Source organism: Odontesthes bonariensis, chromosome 24 (assembly GCF_027942865.1).
Source record: "Odontesthes bonariensis isolate fOdoBon6 chromosome 24, fOdoBon6.hap1, whole genome shotgun sequence".
Taxonomy (NCBI): Eukaryota; Metazoa; Chordata; class Actinopteri; order Atheriniformes; family Atherinopsidae; genus Odontesthes; species Odontesthes bonariensis.
This window is the reverse complement of record NC_134529.1, coordinates 15,885,641-15,905,221: the sequence shown is the minus strand read 5'-3', so window position 1 is coordinate 15,905,221 and position 19,581 is coordinate 15,885,641. Positions and strand designations below refer to the sequence as shown.

The following is a 19,581-nucleotide window of genomic DNA, read 5'->3' as shown; positions in this document are numbered from 1 at the left end:
AAATACCTCCACAAGGGAAGTATTGCACATGATATACGGCTCTTCTTTGTTATCTGTTTGTCTTGCTTTTCCCCTCGTGCTCAGTTTTTAACATATTTGGACAAGTATTTTATATGTTACGCAAACGAGGAGACTAGTTCGGAGGGAAGATAAGAAGCCTCCGATGTTTTTTCTGTTGATAAGGCAGTTCGTGCTCCCCCAAAATAAACATACAAAATCTCACTGAGGAAGAAAAAGATGTTTGTGTATTTCTTTTAGTATTGTGCGTTAATATTGCATGTGAGTTCATGATCAATAGAAAGATAGATAGATAGATAGATAGATAGATAGATAGATAGATAGATAGATAGATAGATAGATAGATAGATAGATAGATAGATAGATAGATAGATAGATAGATAGAAAAAGAGGAGTGCAATCAAATATGATGCAGAATAGAAAAGGAGGGGGAAGGGAAGAGGAGAAGAGACTAATCCAAACAGACCTGTGCCAGGTTATTTTTACGACTGTCCCATCAGCCATTATCTGCCTGCTTTGTTATGGTTAGGAATAAATACAGACATGGGCAATACCAAGGAGCAGAAGATTTGTGAGTGGCTGCGCACTAAAATTTGTGTGAATGATTTTGCGTCTGTGTGGTATTGTGTAGTTTCGTAAGCTTGTAGTCTCCCTCATGTTCTCTGGCTTGCCTCCACCGCAGCAGCAAGGGAAAAGAGAAGATAACCACAACAGTTTATTCCATTTCATCAGACGCTCCTCTGGCCATTTTAGCCCTAATGGACACAGAACAGAGCTCGCCGTTTTATCTTCTTGCTCAATAAAAATCTCAGGACCAGTCTGCTCATGAGACTCTGTGTCTCTGAGCTACATATCTGTGTATCGACAGAGTTGCTGAGAAAGAAAAAAAGAAGCGACTGAGAGAAACTGAGTTTAAGGGAAGAGGAGGGGAATTTTCTGTGGGAAATTACAGAGGGAGAGAAAGAGAGGACGTGAACACATGATATCATTATATTTGGCATCAGACTCTCGTCTGTACACTCTCCAAACACCTGTGTTTAAGGCGTGGAGTGAAGATAAACGAGGAGTTTAAACTTAGAAGTTCAGAGAAATTAATCTCTGCGTTGGTGTGTGTGTTCACATTACGCATGTGCATGCCTTCGTGTGTGTTTGAAGGACGTAGCATTATGTGCAGGTGAAAGCCGCTTACACTATTTTTAGCATCTGATGCTAATTTAACTGTTATTAAGGGGAATTTTAGATGTGGAGAGACACAGTTTACACACACCTGCCGCCTCAGGGAAAGCGAGTGACAGTGTGTTAAAGCGAATGAGTTCTCACCCCATCTGGCCATGTGTGTGTGAGTGTGAGAGGAGCAGAGGTGACGGTGAGTTTGAAGCGGCAGAGAAATGATCTGCAAGGTTTATTATCTTTAATTAACATCCAGGGGGAGAGAACTAGATAAGGACCACCATTTAGCTGATGGATCTGCTCTATGTTTATTCCCAAACCAAGAAAAAATATTGTTGTAAAATAGCAGAGTGAGGTATCATATGTCCTGGATAAGCCCAGATGCCTCCAGTTATGGCTACATGTAATGTAACATGGATGCAATGCTCAATGTTTGGACATACGTTGCAATTAATCAACTTAAAAAGCAAATGCTTAAATCTGAATTTAGTACATGATCACATCAGAAATGAATACTTCACTGGTGTGAACTTGTATTGACTTCTGGACCTTTGTTCAATAATTACCATGACAGCAAACTTCAACTATTAATGAAGATAATGGAGATTGAGCTCATAATGATAAGCACCTCATATGTACTGTAATGTAGTTTCTCCCCAGCTAATGTGAAGATCAACACAATCACCACTTCACTGCTTCTCACCTCATAAGATGCACGCAGCTGCTGTCAAATAAATAATTCCAAAAAGTAAGTACGCATCAAACAGTTGGACAGTGACACAGACCTCAGTGCTCAACTGCATACATGTGAAAGAGTGTTTCAGAAGCCACGGTATTTCTTTGGAAAATGATTAGCAGGAAAGAAGGGTAAATTTGTTCAACTTTTTTGGGGGGGCCAGATGAGGAAGCATGAACAGTCTTAAAATGAAATAAGGGGCCCAAAAAGAAAGGTTATGGTTGAGAACATAACTCCTTATCAACAGCAAAAACAGAAGAGGAGGGAGTATAACAAAAAATAGCAGCTCTCTCCAACAAGACTTCCTGGCAAAGGGTCAAAAAGGGATTAAGACACAAAAAAGGAAGAAAAAAATTGCTATTTTTCTGACCCTAATCTGACAACATGGAGGACATAGTCCTGACTCGGGTATGCAGTGAGCACTCAGCAAAAATGGCCAAGAGGCTCAAAAAGGCAGTTCTTCAGCTTCATATACTCCCAGAGGAGCTTTGATTGGCTGCAGGTCAAAGGGTCACATATTACAGTTCTACCATACAAATTGCCTCTAACATGTTGTTAATATTACTATGAGCTTTTTAAAGCTGGAAGAATGGGTTTTGAAACCTCACAGGAGCCTTGGCTTTAGCTCGTTCCTGTTTTTAGAAGTTCACATCACACAATTTAAAGCTCCGTGACAGTGAGGGGGGACATCTCAAAGCTTTCACCTGACTTTTTATAGATGAGACAGGCATTTCTAAGACACTGCTTGATTACAAAATGCATGCTTTGTCCAACCAGAAACCCAAATGAAAAACTATTTAGATTATCAAAACATTTCATCTGAAACAAGTTACTTTACATGTACGAAAGGCAAGGCCAGGTAAATTCCTCTACATAGCACAATTAACCAACTCAACGATTCAAACTGCTCTACAAAGAACATTAAAGCATTAAAACAGAATGTATGGTTTAATAAAAAAAAAAGGTAAACAGTGCAAGAGGTACAATGCAGTGAAAGTTTTTAAGGGCAATGGTGAACAGGGAAAAGAAGCAAGAGTAGACGCAGGCCTAAAAAGGCTGTTTGGTAAATGTGAAGTATGATATTTTAAATAAATGATTTACAGCTTTACAGGGTGGAATGCTCTCTTCGGGTCGGGAATGAGATCCTTCCCCAAGTGGAGGAGTTCAAGTATCTCGGGGTCTTGTTCACGAGTGAGGGACGAATGGAACAGGAGATTGACAGACGGATTGGTGCGGCGTCTGCAGTGATGCGGGCTCTGCACCGGCCCGTCGTGGTGAAGAAGGAGCTGAGCCAGAAGGCGAAGCTCTCGATTTACCGGTCAATCTATGTTCCTACCCTCACCTATGGTCACGAGCTGTGGGTAGTGACCGAAAGAACGAGATCGCGAATACAAGCGGCCGAAATGAGTTTCCTCCGCAGGGTGTCTGGGCTCTCCCTTAGAGATAGGGTGAGAAGCTCGGTCATCCGGGAGGGGCTCGGAGTAGAACCGCTGCTCCTCCGCATCGAGAGGAGTCAGATGAGGTGGCTCGGGCATCTGGTGAGAATGCCTCCTGGACGCCTCCCCGGTGAGGTGTTCCGGGCCCGTCCCACTGGGAGGAGGCCCCGGGGAAGACCCAGGACACGTTGGAGAGACTATGTCTCTCGGCTGGCCTGGGAACGCCTCGGGGTCCCCCCAGAAGAGCTGGAGGAAGTGGCCGGGGACAGGGACGTCTGGGTCTCTTTGCTCAAGCTGCTGCCCCCGCGACCCGATCCCCGGACCAGCGGAAGATAATGGATGGATGGATGGATGGATGGATTTACAGCTTCATTATAGATATGCAAAATTTTGAATATTCTCTCAAGTCACAAACGTGTTGCAGTTCAGTTCAGTACTGAAGGATAGTAGCTTCTTTATACAACTGCAATGTGTCTGTTTGTTATCCCTCATTTCTTGAAATTTTCCTCCACAGTAATACACTTAATTGCTTGTTTGAACCGCCAGCCACCACTGGAGAGCATCTAAACTGAGACGAAGAAAGAAGCGCCATTTATGTTTGATTCTGAGTGTTTGTAACAAGGGCTAATTGAATTCTGCACGTGCTTCTGTTGGTATGATAACAAACAGACAAAGCTGTCTCTGCATGATTGTGTTGAATATCAGTTATATTCTAGTAAATTACTTTTTCTGTGCAGTATTACTGCTAACAAGGTAGATTTGTTATATTTAATAAGTTACTTAGATAGCAGACGGATGAGAATGATGCTAAAAACAATAGAATTATACCAAATAGTTAACAATACAAGTGTCAGTTCAATTGTTAGAAATATTGTTGCAGTATTTTCACACTGGGTTTTTTACACAACGTCCTGCTGTGGTGTGAAATATAAAAAAGAAAAAAATATAGAAAAATATACATGGACCCTGAGTATTCAATAGTATAATCCGACCATTTTGCACAAGAGATGTGAGCGGACATCTGTTTGTGATTACTATGTAAAGATACGGTGCTATTGTGTCTCCTCGCTGCTTCTAAGTGGGACTGTCTGTGAGCCGCACACACAAACAAACACCAGCACACGCTAATGAGCTAACACACACACTTGCATGCTTCCTTCCTGGGGACTTGGGGTTCAGAGGATTTTGGGGGTCTCTTGAGATTTGACATGCATGAGTGGGGTTGTGTGTGTGTGTGTGTGTGTGCGTGTCAGGGGCACGTTTATCACAACTCACATCTCACCTCTTAGTCATCTCCTGTTAGCCTCCGGTAGCATTATGTTTTTGTCTCCAGGGACCACTGATGGACACACTCACACAAACACTGATTAGGCTGAAATGAGATGCGAGAAGGTGCTGCTAAGGTTAACCTTACACATACAAACAAACACATGAACACCAGCACAGAAATTATATTTCAAACAGCTTGTGTTTGGCGAGATCTGCTAAAGCATAATCACGCCTGGCTTTCCTTGGGTATACAGAATGTTTGTGTGTGTTACAGACAGCACGTGTAAGTCACATAAGCAATTAATGTTTGCACAAGTTCCCTCCCTTTGCAGCAGATTTGCCCCATGAGGCATATCAGCAGATTGGACCAGAAGGATCCTGGACCTGGTGGGGGCGACTGTTTTCTTTGGTCCCTGCAGGGAGTCTGCAGACTGGACGGAAGCAGTCAGGGAGGATGAGGATATGCGTAATGTTTTCACCCAGGAAGGCAAAGGTTTTCCTGCATTTGGGCCAGTCAACACATCCCAGCTATCAGCAGTTCTGCATGGTTTATCCAGAGATATCTGCAGGTTATGTGGGTGTATCTGAGTCAAGTCTGGAGTTTGTTCATGCAGACAAGAGCAGGCTGATACCCCGCCTCCACAGAGAGTCGTGCAAAGAAATACATAAATGCGAAACACACACAGGATTCAGAGGAGTTTTGGGCGTGTTGTACCAGTCCGATTGGGAGGTGTCTTTAGGGACTGCTGTTATCTCTCTTCCTGGGGTCTGATAGTGTTCTGTCTCCCCCCTGCACCAAGAGCCACAGTAATTACCACTGAATGCCATAGAAAGTTATAGATAATCTGCGTGTGTCTGTCCATATCAGTGGTGAGCTTGTGAGTGAGCAGCTATGAGCTAACTGGGCTGCTGAGACAGATGAGATACGATGGGGTGAGATCATTTCATTTGCAAGAGAAGAAGGGGGAAAAAAGTACATTTTTCAAAATAAAATAAAGATGCTGCCCTGCAAGCATTTCAAGGAGTAACATTGTTGATAATAAATAACTGCTAAATAAACAGAATATTTTTCTCCTTGGTAACAGCTCAGGAATTTGTGCAACTAACTAACATGTTATGAAAATATTCTCAGCGGTCAACACACACACACACACGCGCGCACACACACCCGCACACACACCTGTCGCTTCCCTGTGAGTAATGAGGAGAAGGGAGATCAAAGCAAAGAACCTGATCCAGCCAATAAGAGTGCAGCACTGTCATCATCCCTCTTCATCATTGCCGTTCATGCTAACAACAGACTGACTAATCAGGTGAGAATAAGAATAGTGATGGTCTAGTATTGCACTACTAATTAGGTGTGTGTATTGATAATTCTGACATCTTTCCTCATTTACAGAGAGCAGTCAGACATTAGACTAGTTCAGTTTACATTTTCTATATTTTGGATTAATTCTACTTAGGGATACATTTTCCACAGAACACCCAAAATCATCTCAGAATTCTTCCTCTAAACTTTAAATATTGTAATGATAACCATTGAGTCCCTTTTAGGAGACTCAAGAAGCTCTAAATGAGTCATAGTTTTCATTGTTGCCAGTAGTGAAGCCCCACAAGTACAAATATTGCTGACCGAATGATGACATGAATCCACTGGCCAGCCAGTAGTGTTGGAGAATTACCACTGACTTTAGATGAAATGTGTCTCATCTGTACTAAACTGTACTGTAAACACTTCCAGGATGACATTCGCAGCATTTGCTGCTGCGAGTATGTGTCCAAATTACACCTTGTGGCTCAACAGATGCCGAGGGCTTTACCCGAATCGCATTATTTGAAGCCCTGGGAATAAGAACAGGCTGCAAAAGCTTTTTACATGAACTTAAAAGCTCCTCCAGATTGCTGGTTGTCTGCATTAACCCTGCAGTCTAAAGACCTCTGAAGGTTGATCTTCTGTACAACAATTAATTTTTAACTTCTATGTCAAACTTGCAGTAAAGTCTTCATGTATATTCACTGCATTTGAGAAAAGCTAATGTTAATTCTTTCAGTGATTTCTTCAGTTTGATATCTTAGAATAAATCTCACCCAGTGACTCGACAGAAAGTGTAATTATCATGAGATGGGCTACATAGCAAATTGTAGCTGTTTCACAGTGAAATCACCACATTTTGCATCATGCGAAACTGTCATGTATGCTCAAGAATTGTAAAATTACTACTTTTTCAAGGCTCCAAAAATAAAACATATCTATGTTTTCCTTTGCAAGTTGCAACTTAACTATGTTTTGCATGATGTGAAACTTAATACAAAACTACAAAATCCATTTATAAAAAAGTAGGAAGGTGGCATTGCACTGTGGACTGTCACATAGCAGAACCCTGTTTAAGCCCCACCTGACCTAATACTGTTCGAAGACTCTTCATATTTCTACATTGCTGTCAGTTATGGTTGATTGAAATTGGGAATAATAAATAAAATAGAAAAATACATGGTAAGGCTTAACTATTACATGGATACAGGCTGAAATTGAGGTGCCTGACATTTGGACAAATGTACCTATACTTTGACTGAGTTCATAAATAGCAAAAACTGATAAGAGCGTGGAGTAAATAGAGCGTTGATAAACAGTGTTGACAAAAGGAGTAGAATCATTCCCAGAGCTATAACAAAAATCTCACAACACAGGGCCAAGCAAAACCAACAATTTGCCAACATTCTTGCAGAAATCAGACTGCAAACATGAATGATTTCACATCTACACACTGACTGTCCCTGTAAATGACAATTTATTCTTTGTTCTACCTAGTTCTGTCAATATAAAACATTTAAACACACTTACTTTGTTTAAAGTAAAATCATTTCATCTTTTGTAATTGTCAAAGCACTCGTAATAATACCTGTCTTTCCATGAAGTAAAGCTCAAGAAAATAGAAGCATTGTTGTTGCGTAGAGATAAATGCATGTGCATCCCAATTAATTTTGAAGATTACAAGGTCATTTTTTGTGTAGATAAAGGTTCAGTCAATAAATGCAGTAATATCAGTTATGGTGTTTAGTCATGTTTGTGTCACTCAGAGTGACTCACTCTTAATAATCAAGGAAACACCCAGAGGTTTGCATAGTCCTAAAGCAGAATACCACATTGAAATACAGGTATACAGCATGTTACCGTGTCTTAGTTAAATTTCTTGTTTTTGTATGTTGTGAATATTTGTTGTGGCTAGACCGAAGCAGACATGAAACAACAACAGAGAGTGGATTCAGCAGCAGGGACAGTGGAAGGAGTGGAAGAAGGGATAGAAGAAATGGCTGCTTTGAAGGATTTAGTGCGGCACTGGGAGCTCTGGCCCGTTAGAAGATCAAACCACGCTCGCACAAACACACACACTCATCCTAACGGTGCCACTGAGTGGGATAGAAAACTGAGCAGTATACTTCTGTCTCTCTGTTTATAAACTGTAACCTTAATCACAGTGACAGAGACCAGATCCCTGAAAACCAGCACTCGTTCTATACCACACTATACGGCGCACACGCACACCCTGCTTTTATCTGTTCCTTCAATCACCAGGCCACAAGTTAGACCAGAGGTTGCAACAGAGGTTAAAAAGTGTCACATACTGTACGCACACACAAAAACACCCAAACTGCAGCTGCATCACATCTCACTTACTTCCGACAGGCCGCTCTGGTGTGACAACCAGCTCAGCTTCCAGTTGAAATATGTGCCCTAACTGTGTGTGCGTGAGCTTATTCTGGGTAGACCCATCGATACCTGTTGGACATTTAATTGACAAACATAAAAATGTTGTCATCGTAGGGATAATCATCATCATAATCATCATCATCATCATCCCCACTGTATGTAAATATGTGGGCGCCTTTAGGGTTTGCAGCTTACAGATAATAATTTAATCTGTTCCTGCTCTTGTCCAAGAGTCTATTTGTTGCTGACCTCTGTCTTCCTGGTTCTGATTCTGTATGATTCATGTTATTCTTAACAACCAGATGCGCACAGCTGACCTTTAGAAAGAGCAACTGGACACTAATCTGAGTCTGAAAACAGAGACACAGGCTTTAAAAGGATGGGAGAGGGATTTTTGGAGGAGTTTTGCAAAAGTGTGCATCTTTATCGCCAGTTGTACAACAGACATTTCTCATCATCTCGTATGACTGTCTGGAAGCTTGTCATTCTGCCTTTAAGTGACAGCATTCACAACATTTTGTTCAGGAAATACTCAGGTATCATTATTATTATTATTATTGTGATCACTCATTTTAAAATGAAATAACCCAGTCATACAACAGTTGTTGAAACAGTGCATTTCTTTGATAATATCTGAAATGATTAAAATCTCCCATGATTTGATGAATGTGTTACAGTTCAAGATTTATTTCATGCACAGCTGAAAAATGCCATTCGGAACATTATAAGAAGGTTTTTTGTCAAATTATGATACTTTCCAATACCCCGTCTAAAACTAACAACCGATGCCTAAACCTAACCAAACAACTGTCAAAAGCTAAAGTAAAAGAACAGGTGAAAAGAATTAAGTATAGAGCAAAAACAAAAAATTGTTGTGAGGACAGGACATAAACAAAAAGGCTGTAGAGGTGTTTCACTACCTCGACAATCTTTACTCTCCCTATGTTGACTTTTCCTCCTCTTTAACTAACCTGTCTTACGTTTAAACTATTCACGAAAGAAAAAGAGAAAGCTATGTCAAGGACCATAAATCAACAGGTTAAGTTTCATGACTGTTCGCGAATTGTTGTTAAACTGTGGTGTGAAGTCATATACTCAGAAATATGCTGGACAAAATAGTGTAGATGTTGATTCATGCGAAAATTCACACATAGTGCGTCAGTTTATTTTGTATTAGATTGTAACTGTTAGTTGTTGTCTGTGAGTCACATAGACGAGTTGGAGAGGTTATTTATCATCAATAACTGAAAAACTCTGTTCTGTTTAACTGAAGCAATGTTTAAGAGGTTTATGGAAATGTAGTGATGCAGCAACAATTTTGAGACAAAAACATTGTATTTCTTGTTTTGTTACCAACTTTCAAGCTCATGAGCAAATCATATCATCATCATCATCATAAGTCAGAGAAACTATTTCTCAACTGCAACTCATGAAACAGGGCTGTCTGAGGAGCGTGAGAATGGGTTAATGTTAAAATAGCAGATGTTGGCTTTGATACACATTTCTTTTTTCATATTGAGAAGAAGAAATGTTTTCTTTGATTGTGCATTTCAGAGCATACTAAAATTTTTATTCACTAAAGTGTGGACTTGTGTTGCTCTCACATGAGCATTTTCAGATATAGCTGGCTTAGCTTATGTGTTCAGAGAACAGGTATGAGTGGGAATATGTCTCCAATAGAAGTGCAGTCTCGTGGAACAGATATGTTAGCCTACATTTCCAAAATGTAGCAGTGTTCTAATCATGGCTGTAAATGGTGTGATAGCATTGTATCCCATGGCGGCTGTTTTCTGTTAGGGAGGCGTTTATGTAACAAGAGAGTAATCTCAGGCCATGATTAGAAAAATGTGTAGGCTACCTATGTAGATTTTCATAACTGTCTCGTCGTGCTTTTTTTTAACTTGTAGACTTAACCACTGATGTGGGAGAGTGAAGTACAAAGTAAAGAATCATGAAAAGTGCAACGAAAACACACGCTATAAACATTTTTTGGGCAAATGAACACCGGTGAGACGTGGAAATTTGGACATCATCTCAAAGGAACAGTATAGACATGTTTAACGTAGACATGCTAAAAAATCTAAACCCATGCTGCATCTCTGTTTGGAACAGAATAATGACAAGAAATATATATATTTTTAACCTTTATTGAGAGATTTCAATGCTTTTCACCGTGGACAAACATAGCTATTTCATGTACTCCTCGTGTGATCAGGCTGTCTGTTGTCAGCACAAAACAACGGACATACGTTTCACGCATCCATACTCATCTGTCACACGTTGCAAAACACGGCACATTTACCGCAGATGCATGCACTTGTAGACATTAGTTTGCATGTGTGCTCACATTCCAGAGACCAATCCAATCCAGCTCCCTCACACTGCAAGGACAAGACTTCCAGGTCATTAACCTCCACTGTGACAGAATATCAGTCTTATTCAAAAGAATCACTTTTGCCTACCCCCGGATGTTCCTGTCACTGAATATCAAAGGACTGTAGTCTTTTTGAAATATAATATGATATTTCCACTCCCACCAACATGTTCATAATTCTCTCTTATTGCTCAGTTTGTCCGCCATATCCCTTTGCCCTGGCTTTCTCCACTCCCTGCTGTGTCTTTGCACTCTCTGCAACCTCTCTTTTGGTTATTTTGCTTTGATTTTTCAGTCTTTTTTAGGGTACTTGAACTGAGGTGAAAAGCAATTTGTGGATATGTGCACAAGTGTGTGTTGGGGGAGTATGGCTGTGATAAGGGAAAGGGAACTGGAGTGCTCGGACATAGATGGATGATGTTTTTCTCGCCCTAAGCCTCACTCCGCAGTTCCAGTTCTCTTCTGGTCTTAACAGCTACCAAGCATTCAGTGTCTGTCTTTGATTTCAATTTTTGTTTTTCATTTCATTCCGTGATTCACAAAAAAATACATGTGGAATGTTTTTCCAGTAAATAACTATTTGTCTTCATACCATGATCCCTTTCTCTAGCATTAATCAGTTACTCCGCACAACAATGTACTGTATTGTCCCCAGGTGTCTTTTCCCTTTACAGTAAACACTCGTAACTTCTAGAAAACTGGGCACGTTTCAAAAAAGATAAGCCCGACTTAGTAAACTTCTCCCTAAAAATACAAAAAGAAATCTCTGAGGCCACTGGCTCACTGAGGAAAATTACTGAGAACTTGGTGTTCGACACAGTAGCTCTAAATAACAACTTTTCAAGTGGTGCAGACTCTGTGTTGTTTGTTCCATTTAATCGCAGGCCACCTAAAAACCTTTGCAGCTGATTATCATTTGATGCAGAGCGCACAATATGGCGGAGAGCTTCTGCTGTCATAGATCCTGTGCAGTGTTATTAGTAACATATTAACACTCAACACACTTAATAGAAATAGAAGAAAAATAGCAAATGTAGAAGATTTACTCTTATTTTTCTTCAGTTTCATTGGTGGACTATATACCAACATTAGAGGCTCGTGCAACAAACTGTATTGGAAAGTACAATATCATCCATTTGACATCATCCCTTTTGTTTCTTACGGTACCCTCAGTGGTAAACAGTTTTGTGGAGCTGTCGTTGCAACAAGTGACATAAAGCGTCTCATTCTTTGTGTAGGTTCAGTTTTGTCTGGTTTGTTTGCATGTGCTCTGCCAGTCAGCACTCAAATTTTCCAGTTTGGGTAAAGCAATGTTCAAAGCAATGTTCAAAAAAGAGCAGGGTTCATGTCCTAAATGCGTCTCAAACTTTTTCTGCTTAAGCCTTATGAATCACTCTACTTGGCAAGGTGTCATCTTCCTCATTTTCTTTCTCCTTTCCTTTTTCTCATGACTTGATGATCAAAGAGATATGAATTTGTTTTCTGTTTTTTTTCTGAGTAGGGTCGAGTGAAGTATATTCGTTGGTGCCTTACCTGCTGAAGACAGCGGTCAGAACACACTCAGTTCAAAGAATCGGGTAGGGATTCTGAAGGGGGAGAAGTACCCGCCACTAAGAATGGGGACAGAAGAATAGGGAATTTTTCACCATCTATAATTGCTCAAACCTTAAATTAAACAAACTCTACATTGAGGATTTTTACACTGCATCATTTTTGCAAAAGACAACTATTGTCTTTGCCACATTTTCATAACACAGAAGGCCTCTGTTGCAACATGGACTGCAGTCCGTACCACACGGTCCATGTTGCTTAGGTCCTTTGCATTTAACACTCTGATGCGGAAGGGGCACTTTTCAAAAATCCACTATATAGACAGCTGATAGACAGCTGAGTTATTTTTTATGTTGAAAAGTTTGCTCCTTTGGTAGCTTCGTTCTTAATAGCTGCTAGCTCAACCCCCCAATCACCCTCGTTTCCTGCTTCTCCAAGCTGAGAGCGTGCTGAGAGCTGTTTACTGCGCCTAAGACACTTGCCACTTTGACACAGTCTGTTTCAAGGCGGGACGTGGTGTCCTGTGTGACAGTAAAGTGGCAGAATGGAGGGTTGAAGTTAACATACCTCTGAGCTGGCAACAGAGGTAGTCACAGAGACAAAAGGATCTGTGTAAGGGTGAGCCAGTATCGCATGGTCGCTTGCTCAGCTGATTCCGTGACACTGTCTGATGCTGTGTGTAAGAACACATGCTGCATTTTGTGTGGGTGTGTTTACCAAAAGGGAACACCAGAGGCTGAATGAGGCAGTAAGGTGTAACCACGGTTTGAAAAGAGCCAGTGACTACTTTGTAGTCTAAGTACTTCACGCAACCCTATTTTGTAAAAGTCAATTCAGAGGCCACAACATGTGATGTTGAGAGCTCAGCATGAACATATTAACACTCAACATGTTAATATTGAGTGTTAAAGCATGTTTTAGCCACCGACTGACAGGCTCAGAACGCTGTTTTTCTTGGTACCATAAGAATTACATTATCACTATGTCCTCCACAACAGAACATTCAAACACAATTTCTAAAACATTGCATGTTTGTGATACATTGAGTTACATTGGGCATGTATGGTAGGTGTCTGAGCACATGAGCTCATGGGGGGGGGGGGTGATAATGATTGGGGGCATCAGGTGCCCTGTGAGCAACATCTGGAACCCTTCCCTTCATAGTGACATCACACAACCAGCCTAACCTTTGGCCCTGAACCGGCTAATTAACAGCTTGTCCCTCCATAACTGTCAGGGTCCCCTCTTTTTTCCTTACAAGCCCCTCTCCACCTGTTGCCTTATGTCACTATAAGTGAGAACGAGGCTCTGGGAGAGAAAATGATCACTGAAAAATATCCCTGAACCCTTTATCGTCCACATTAAAGACCGTTACGAAAGACACTTCCTTGACACGCAGAGGTTCGAAGCACTCAAACACGGAGCTTTCTTAATAGGTTCTGGCCTGCTCTGTGTGGACCACATGAGAATAAAGCCATTCCGTGTACAAAAGATAGTTTTGGTTGTATTACATCATGTTTTACAAGCACACGGGGAAGAAGAAAAAGAGCTGCTTGAGTCTATTTCACGAGCTATTTTAGTTCAGCTCCCTCTCCCGCAGTCTCCCTTTTTCTCTCTGGTGGATCCATGTATCTCAGAGGTGATCATCAATCTAACAGACTCTATTATTACTTTTCCACTAAGTGCTTTGATTTTCAGCCCACCCAGAATATTAAGCCCAGCTTTACCCTCTTTTCTCTCTCCATTCCCTCACCTACCTATTCCCTCCTCTAAGCTTTGTCCAGCAGAATTTTACTCATTTGCTTATTTTATAGCTCCTGTGAATTTCTTGAAAAAAGCTTTGGGCCTCGTTGACTCGAAGTTACTCATTCTTTTTCCACTTGTAAACACACAGCTCGATAAAAAAAAACAGTATTTTATTGTTTGCTTCTAACAGATAAATTAGATAATGCCTGTTTGGAGGAACCATGACACCGGAAGAAAAGGGGGTAAAGGTCAGCTCTCTGGAGACACACCTCTTATCCTTGCACACATCAGCTGTGCAGGCAAACACCCTGTGTCCACACATACACTTACACACAGTCATGTACCCCACACAAACAATTCTGCATTCCAGAAAGATCGATCTGTAGTTTTATGAAGCATTTTGATAAATATGAAATACAAAAAGGAAGTGAACAAGAGGTCAGGGTTGTCACAAGTGTTCTGTACCCCAAACAATTTCCTCCTTAAAGCAGCTCCAGAGAGCATCTGTTGTTTGGACTTGGCCCTGAGTGGGCCGGTGCATAGAGCATCGGTGTGGAATGATGTGGAAGGCCAAACAGGGGATTGTGGGTGCTGAGTATCCATTACATCAGAGGGGACCAAGGCGCCAGTTTGCCATTTGAGAAGTGACACCCCCCTGTCCATGCACTTTACTCTGTTAACTGCAGATGTGCTGAAAGTTGCGTGGACACAGGGAGCGGAACAGGCCAATACTCTCATAGTGTAAGAGTAGGTAAAGGCAACAATACTACTATTATTTCTTAAATGTATTCCATTGACGATATTTCTTAAAAATTGCAAATAGTTTTCAAGAACAAGCAACTTTAAGCCTATTAGAATAAATATTACCTCGGCATTATATCAATTTTGCTTAACTTCTTGTCATTGTGGTAATTAAGAGGTAAATAGAAACTTCTTGGTCACCTTTTTGAGGGACCATGGTTGACAGTGGTTGCAACTAGGTTGCATGGTTGCACAATTTTGGGTGTCAACATTTTAATTGATATCAAAATTAGTATTATTTGTAACCACAGTGGTTAGAGCAGTTAATCAGGGCATATCAGTTAGGTGCCTTTTCTAACAATTGTTTCTGTTGCTGTAATAAAGTTCAACCTACTTAGAAAACTTTCCAGGGAGGCACTTTTAAGTAATGAATCTGTCTGATTGGAACACTTTTTAATACATTGAATATTTGGCGGGTTAAACTGTGGTTAAAATAAACCCTACATCTAGCATTTTGTTGGTGACTCATCCAGGGTCCCTTAGGGTCCTGGAAACTGTAGGGAACCAGCGAGTCAGATCAGCACCAGTCTCCTCCCAACATAAGGTAACGCCCTCCCTAGTCATGGAGATAAAAAGTATGTTCCTTACTCCTTTCACGCTCACTTATTTGCTCATGAACATCCCCGAATCTGACTGCGCATCCCGTCCATTTCTGTCAAGCCTACACTTCCTGCTCCCATGTTTTGAGCCCGCTTCAGCCGAAGAAACTTCACCATGTCCACCGGGTCTCTCAGCGACGTCGACGACGAGCTCCTGGACGGCATCCTCAAGTTTGGCTCCTCCGGTAAAGACTCCAACGAGAGCACAGAGGAAAGCTCCAACTGCGAGGGCACGTGCGCGAACGATGAGCTGGGAAACGCTCCTGGCAAAAAACGGAAGACAGCGTCCCGAAAAACTGCGCCCAAGGGAGTGGTGCAGCAGGAGGGCAAGCAGGTGCAGAGGAACGCGGCCAACGCGCGAGAAAGAGCCAGGATGCGCGTACTGTCCAAAGCCTTTTCCCGGCTGAAGACGTCCCTACCGTGGGTACCACCGGACACCAAGCTCTCTAAACTGGACACACTGCGCCTGGCGTCCAGCTACATCGCGCATCTCCGGCAGATTCTGGCCAATGACAAATACGAAAACGGATATATCCACCCAGTAAACCTGGTGAGAAACAGATGATTGTGTTTTTTTTAAGCAGTTGTTGGCTAGAGGTGTTCTCAGAAGCGGGAAATTTGGAGGAATGTTGCCAAAGAGTACGAAAATATAGAAATGGGTTTTGAAAGCTGCGTTTCATTTAATGCATTTGACATAAAGGCCAACTACAGTTATCAGTCTCCTAATCTGGCCTACAGACGCCCCCGGAGGCCTTAGATGCTGAGGTGGATATTGTCAGACAGGTGCATGAAGAAGAAGAAAAAAAAAGCCCTGCTGTATGTGAGAAACTCTGGTTCAAAGCAGCCATGGTCAACAGATCCGACTTGCAAGACAAGTCCTAATAATAAAATCTAAAAAAAAAGAAAAGAAACAAGGGCCTGCTGTTTATCTTAGCATCACTTCTGAATGAGTTGTGGGCCACAGTCCACGTTACTTCGTAATGATATCACTCTTGTGATAAGATCATTTTCATTAATGTGATTAAATATGTTACTAATAAGCCAGTCCAGCACATTTAGAATTAGCCTACTAATAATATTACAGGAGTGTTACTGAACGAATATGCGTTTCACAGACTTGAATTCAGAGCAGTTTGCTCCTGATTAGAATCCGTTTGAATTCATTGTGCAATGATATCCTAACTGACTGCACTTTCCTCCGCAGACGTGGCCGTTCATGGTCGCAGGGAAGCCGGAGAACGATTTGAAGGAGATGCTGAACGCAACGCGGTTGTGCGGAACGACCGCGTCTTGATGCAAATATGTGGTATATTTCTGAAGGATTCTCCAAGAGACAAAAAAAAAACAAAAAAACGAAGAAAAAAAAACAATCACCTTGACTGAACTGCAAGTCTCATCTCCGCAGACTGAGTGGGAATAATGGAGGGAGCGCATTATCTCTCCTTCGTTCCCGTATTGAAAAAAAACAAAGAATATAGGCCTACTATTTAAATGCATTCCTCCACCTGTTGTCTTTGCTGGTTCAAAGATAATCTTTGTTCTTTTAACTTTAAACTGCTATTTTTTTATAATCTAAAGATGCATTTTAGGGCCACGCGGGCCTGTTTTTTTTTTTTTTTTTTTTTTGCGACTGCATCATGATGGATGGATTTATGCACACGAACATTTCAACTATCCACTGTAATTGCTGTACAGGTTGCGTGCATATAAAATATATTTGCATCACTTTTATGCCATGTGTACGGAATGCTTTTATTTCCTGTTATTTGCATTTTCTGGTGTGGGCCAGTGCTTTGACCTGGTAACCCCTCTTATCAGCCCTCTCCTTCAGAATAGGAGAACCTGAGCACCAACAAAGCGTGGGTGCAGATAAGTCCCTCTCTGTTGTTTCTGAAAGATAACAGTGGACGTGGTTGCCATTACATAAACACACGTTTGCCTTCAAAGATTATTAGAAACCCTACAGTGGAGTGTGTGCTCTTGTACTTTAAACAAGTCCAACGGAACCTGATAATGTCTATGGGAAATTTAACCTCTTATTTTCCAGTGCTAGCCTAGTTTTACCTTTAAATATCTTTAAATATAACAGATTGTTTAATTGACAGAGCAAAACATGACAATTTCAAACAAATTGGCCAGAAAAGCTTGCTTTTATTCACTAGCAACAAGATTAGCGTTAAAATGAGCGTAATTTTATTTTCGCATACGTTTAAAAGAAGCTAATTAACGATTAATCACGCTTAGCTGTGCACCGATTGGATAAGCTGCTTCGGCTCCAGCCAATCAGACGCGAGGAGCGGGGGGCTGAGGTCAGAGGATATTTTAGATATCTTGAAAGAGTAGAGAACCAGCGCCCCGAGCAATCCCGCCCAGACCAGTTGTTTTAATTTGCCCGGGTTGTGACCGCTGTGTTTACATCATGCCGACAGATATTTATGCAGTCTGACACGCGGCCTCTCTCTCTCGCTTTTTCTCAAAGAAGGATACCACAGAAGAAGTGTGGGCATAGATCAACCTTAATACGTAATCCCTTTACTTTCTTCCCATTCTCGTCTCTCTCCCACATGCACTCTCCCTCTTCCAACACAAATGGCCAGTGTTCTTTATTGGTTTTATTTTAAAAGGGGGAAAGAACATCCTCACCTCCTCATGTGTGCATCACTGTGCATTCTGCAAAAGCAGGGGAGTTGTATCCCAGAGGGGCTTTTTACACACTAAATGTTATCTCCAATTTTCATTTCATTATTCCATTCCACATTGCAGTCCAATCCAATCCAACTTTATTTGTAAAGCACACAGTTGGCCAAAGTGCTGTGCACAGATAATTTGAATACAAGATAATAACAAAAAAATTTAAAAAAAAAAAAACACTAAAAACAAACAATAAAACAAGTTTCATTAAAAGCCAACACCTCAAACTGATTTAAAAGCCAATGAGAAAAAACATATGTTTAAGAGAAGACTTGAAAACAGTAAGTGAGTCGGCCTGCCTGATGTGCAAAGGCAACTCATTCCACTGAATGAGTTGAAGGCTGAAGAAGCTCAGGAGCAGAGTGACACCAACAATGTGTAGTTAGTTTGGAGCTCCAGCTAAGTCAACTTTACTTGCATTCATTTCAATACTTTGGATGTATTCTATCCATCGGTTGAAACTTTATTTATGATTACTTAGTGGGCTGAATATCAATTTAAACAGATCTCACTGACACTTGGACGAGCCCACAGTAAATTGTACACTCCTTTAATTCCTCATTGCTGTCCAATAAAACAACAATAACATGCTGCTTTCACTGAACTAGTTTAGTGTTGAGCTCTGCTTTTAAATGAGCATCTTGATACTTTGCCAATATTACTTTCTCTGAAGAACATTTGGATAGCAGGACTTTTGCTTGACCTGGATTATAGCTTGAGATGCTGTGACTTCTTTAGTGTATGAAAAACGCCCACTTTATTTCAGGTTTAAACACACCACTCACCAAAATATTATTTTTTCAGTTGCCATGGAGATCTGTGTTATCAGAGAGGCCCGTAAGCTAAATCCAATTAGGTGTTATTGTTGCTTTATTTGTCACTGGGATTACCTGTCTGTCCAGCCTGAGGGATGTACCTGTCTGACTTTGATCACACACTTGTTACCTCGCTTTGTCCTTGCAGAAAAGACAGCACCATGCGTCTTTTAACAGCAACAATAAGATTGAGTGCTTCAGTAATAAAAGAGTCCCACCGATGTCTTTTCAAGGGACCCTCACCTAATACATCAGGGGGAGCGTGGGGGCCTCGCCACCACCCCAAAGGGACCACCGTGGAGAAAATAAACTTGGCCGCCGCTCTCCTGGGGCCAGCTGCAGAGAGCCAGAAAGGAAGAGAGATAGAGAGGGGAGAGGAGGAGGAGGAGAGTGAGAGAGAGAAAGGAGGGGGGGGGTTCAGGGCTGGGATTCCCATACTTGCTAATTGTTTTGTTGGACAGCTGCCCAAACTGTGATGTGAACAAAGTACTCTGACTAAGGGGAGGACAGAAATCACATTTTGTTCCAGTTGATCCAATCATGTTTGACATCTGCTTGATCATTGATGATCCTCGTTGTTCTTTAAAAACACTCACTTCATTTTAACATGCTTTGTCATATGCAATGTTTCCACAGTGATACAATAGTTTCTACTTTACATTCCAA

General features: G+C 41.3%; 1 protein-coding gene across 1 annotated transcript; it reads left to right on the top strand.

Moving 5' to 3' along the window:
* Positions 1-15,410: 15,410 nt before the first annotated feature.
* On the top strand, positions 15,411-17,140 carry tcf21 (transcription factor 21). The gene is made up of 2 exons (XM_075459094.1): positions 15,411-15,959; positions 16,614-17,140. Exons 1-2 carry the CDS (start codon positions 15,525-15,527, stop codon positions 16,701-16,703), a joined length of 525 nt encoding a protein of 174 aa, XP_075315209.1. The 5' UTR covers positions 15,411-15,524; the 3' UTR covers positions 16,704-17,140.
* The last annotated feature ends 2,441 nt before the right edge of the window (positions 17,141-19,581 follow it).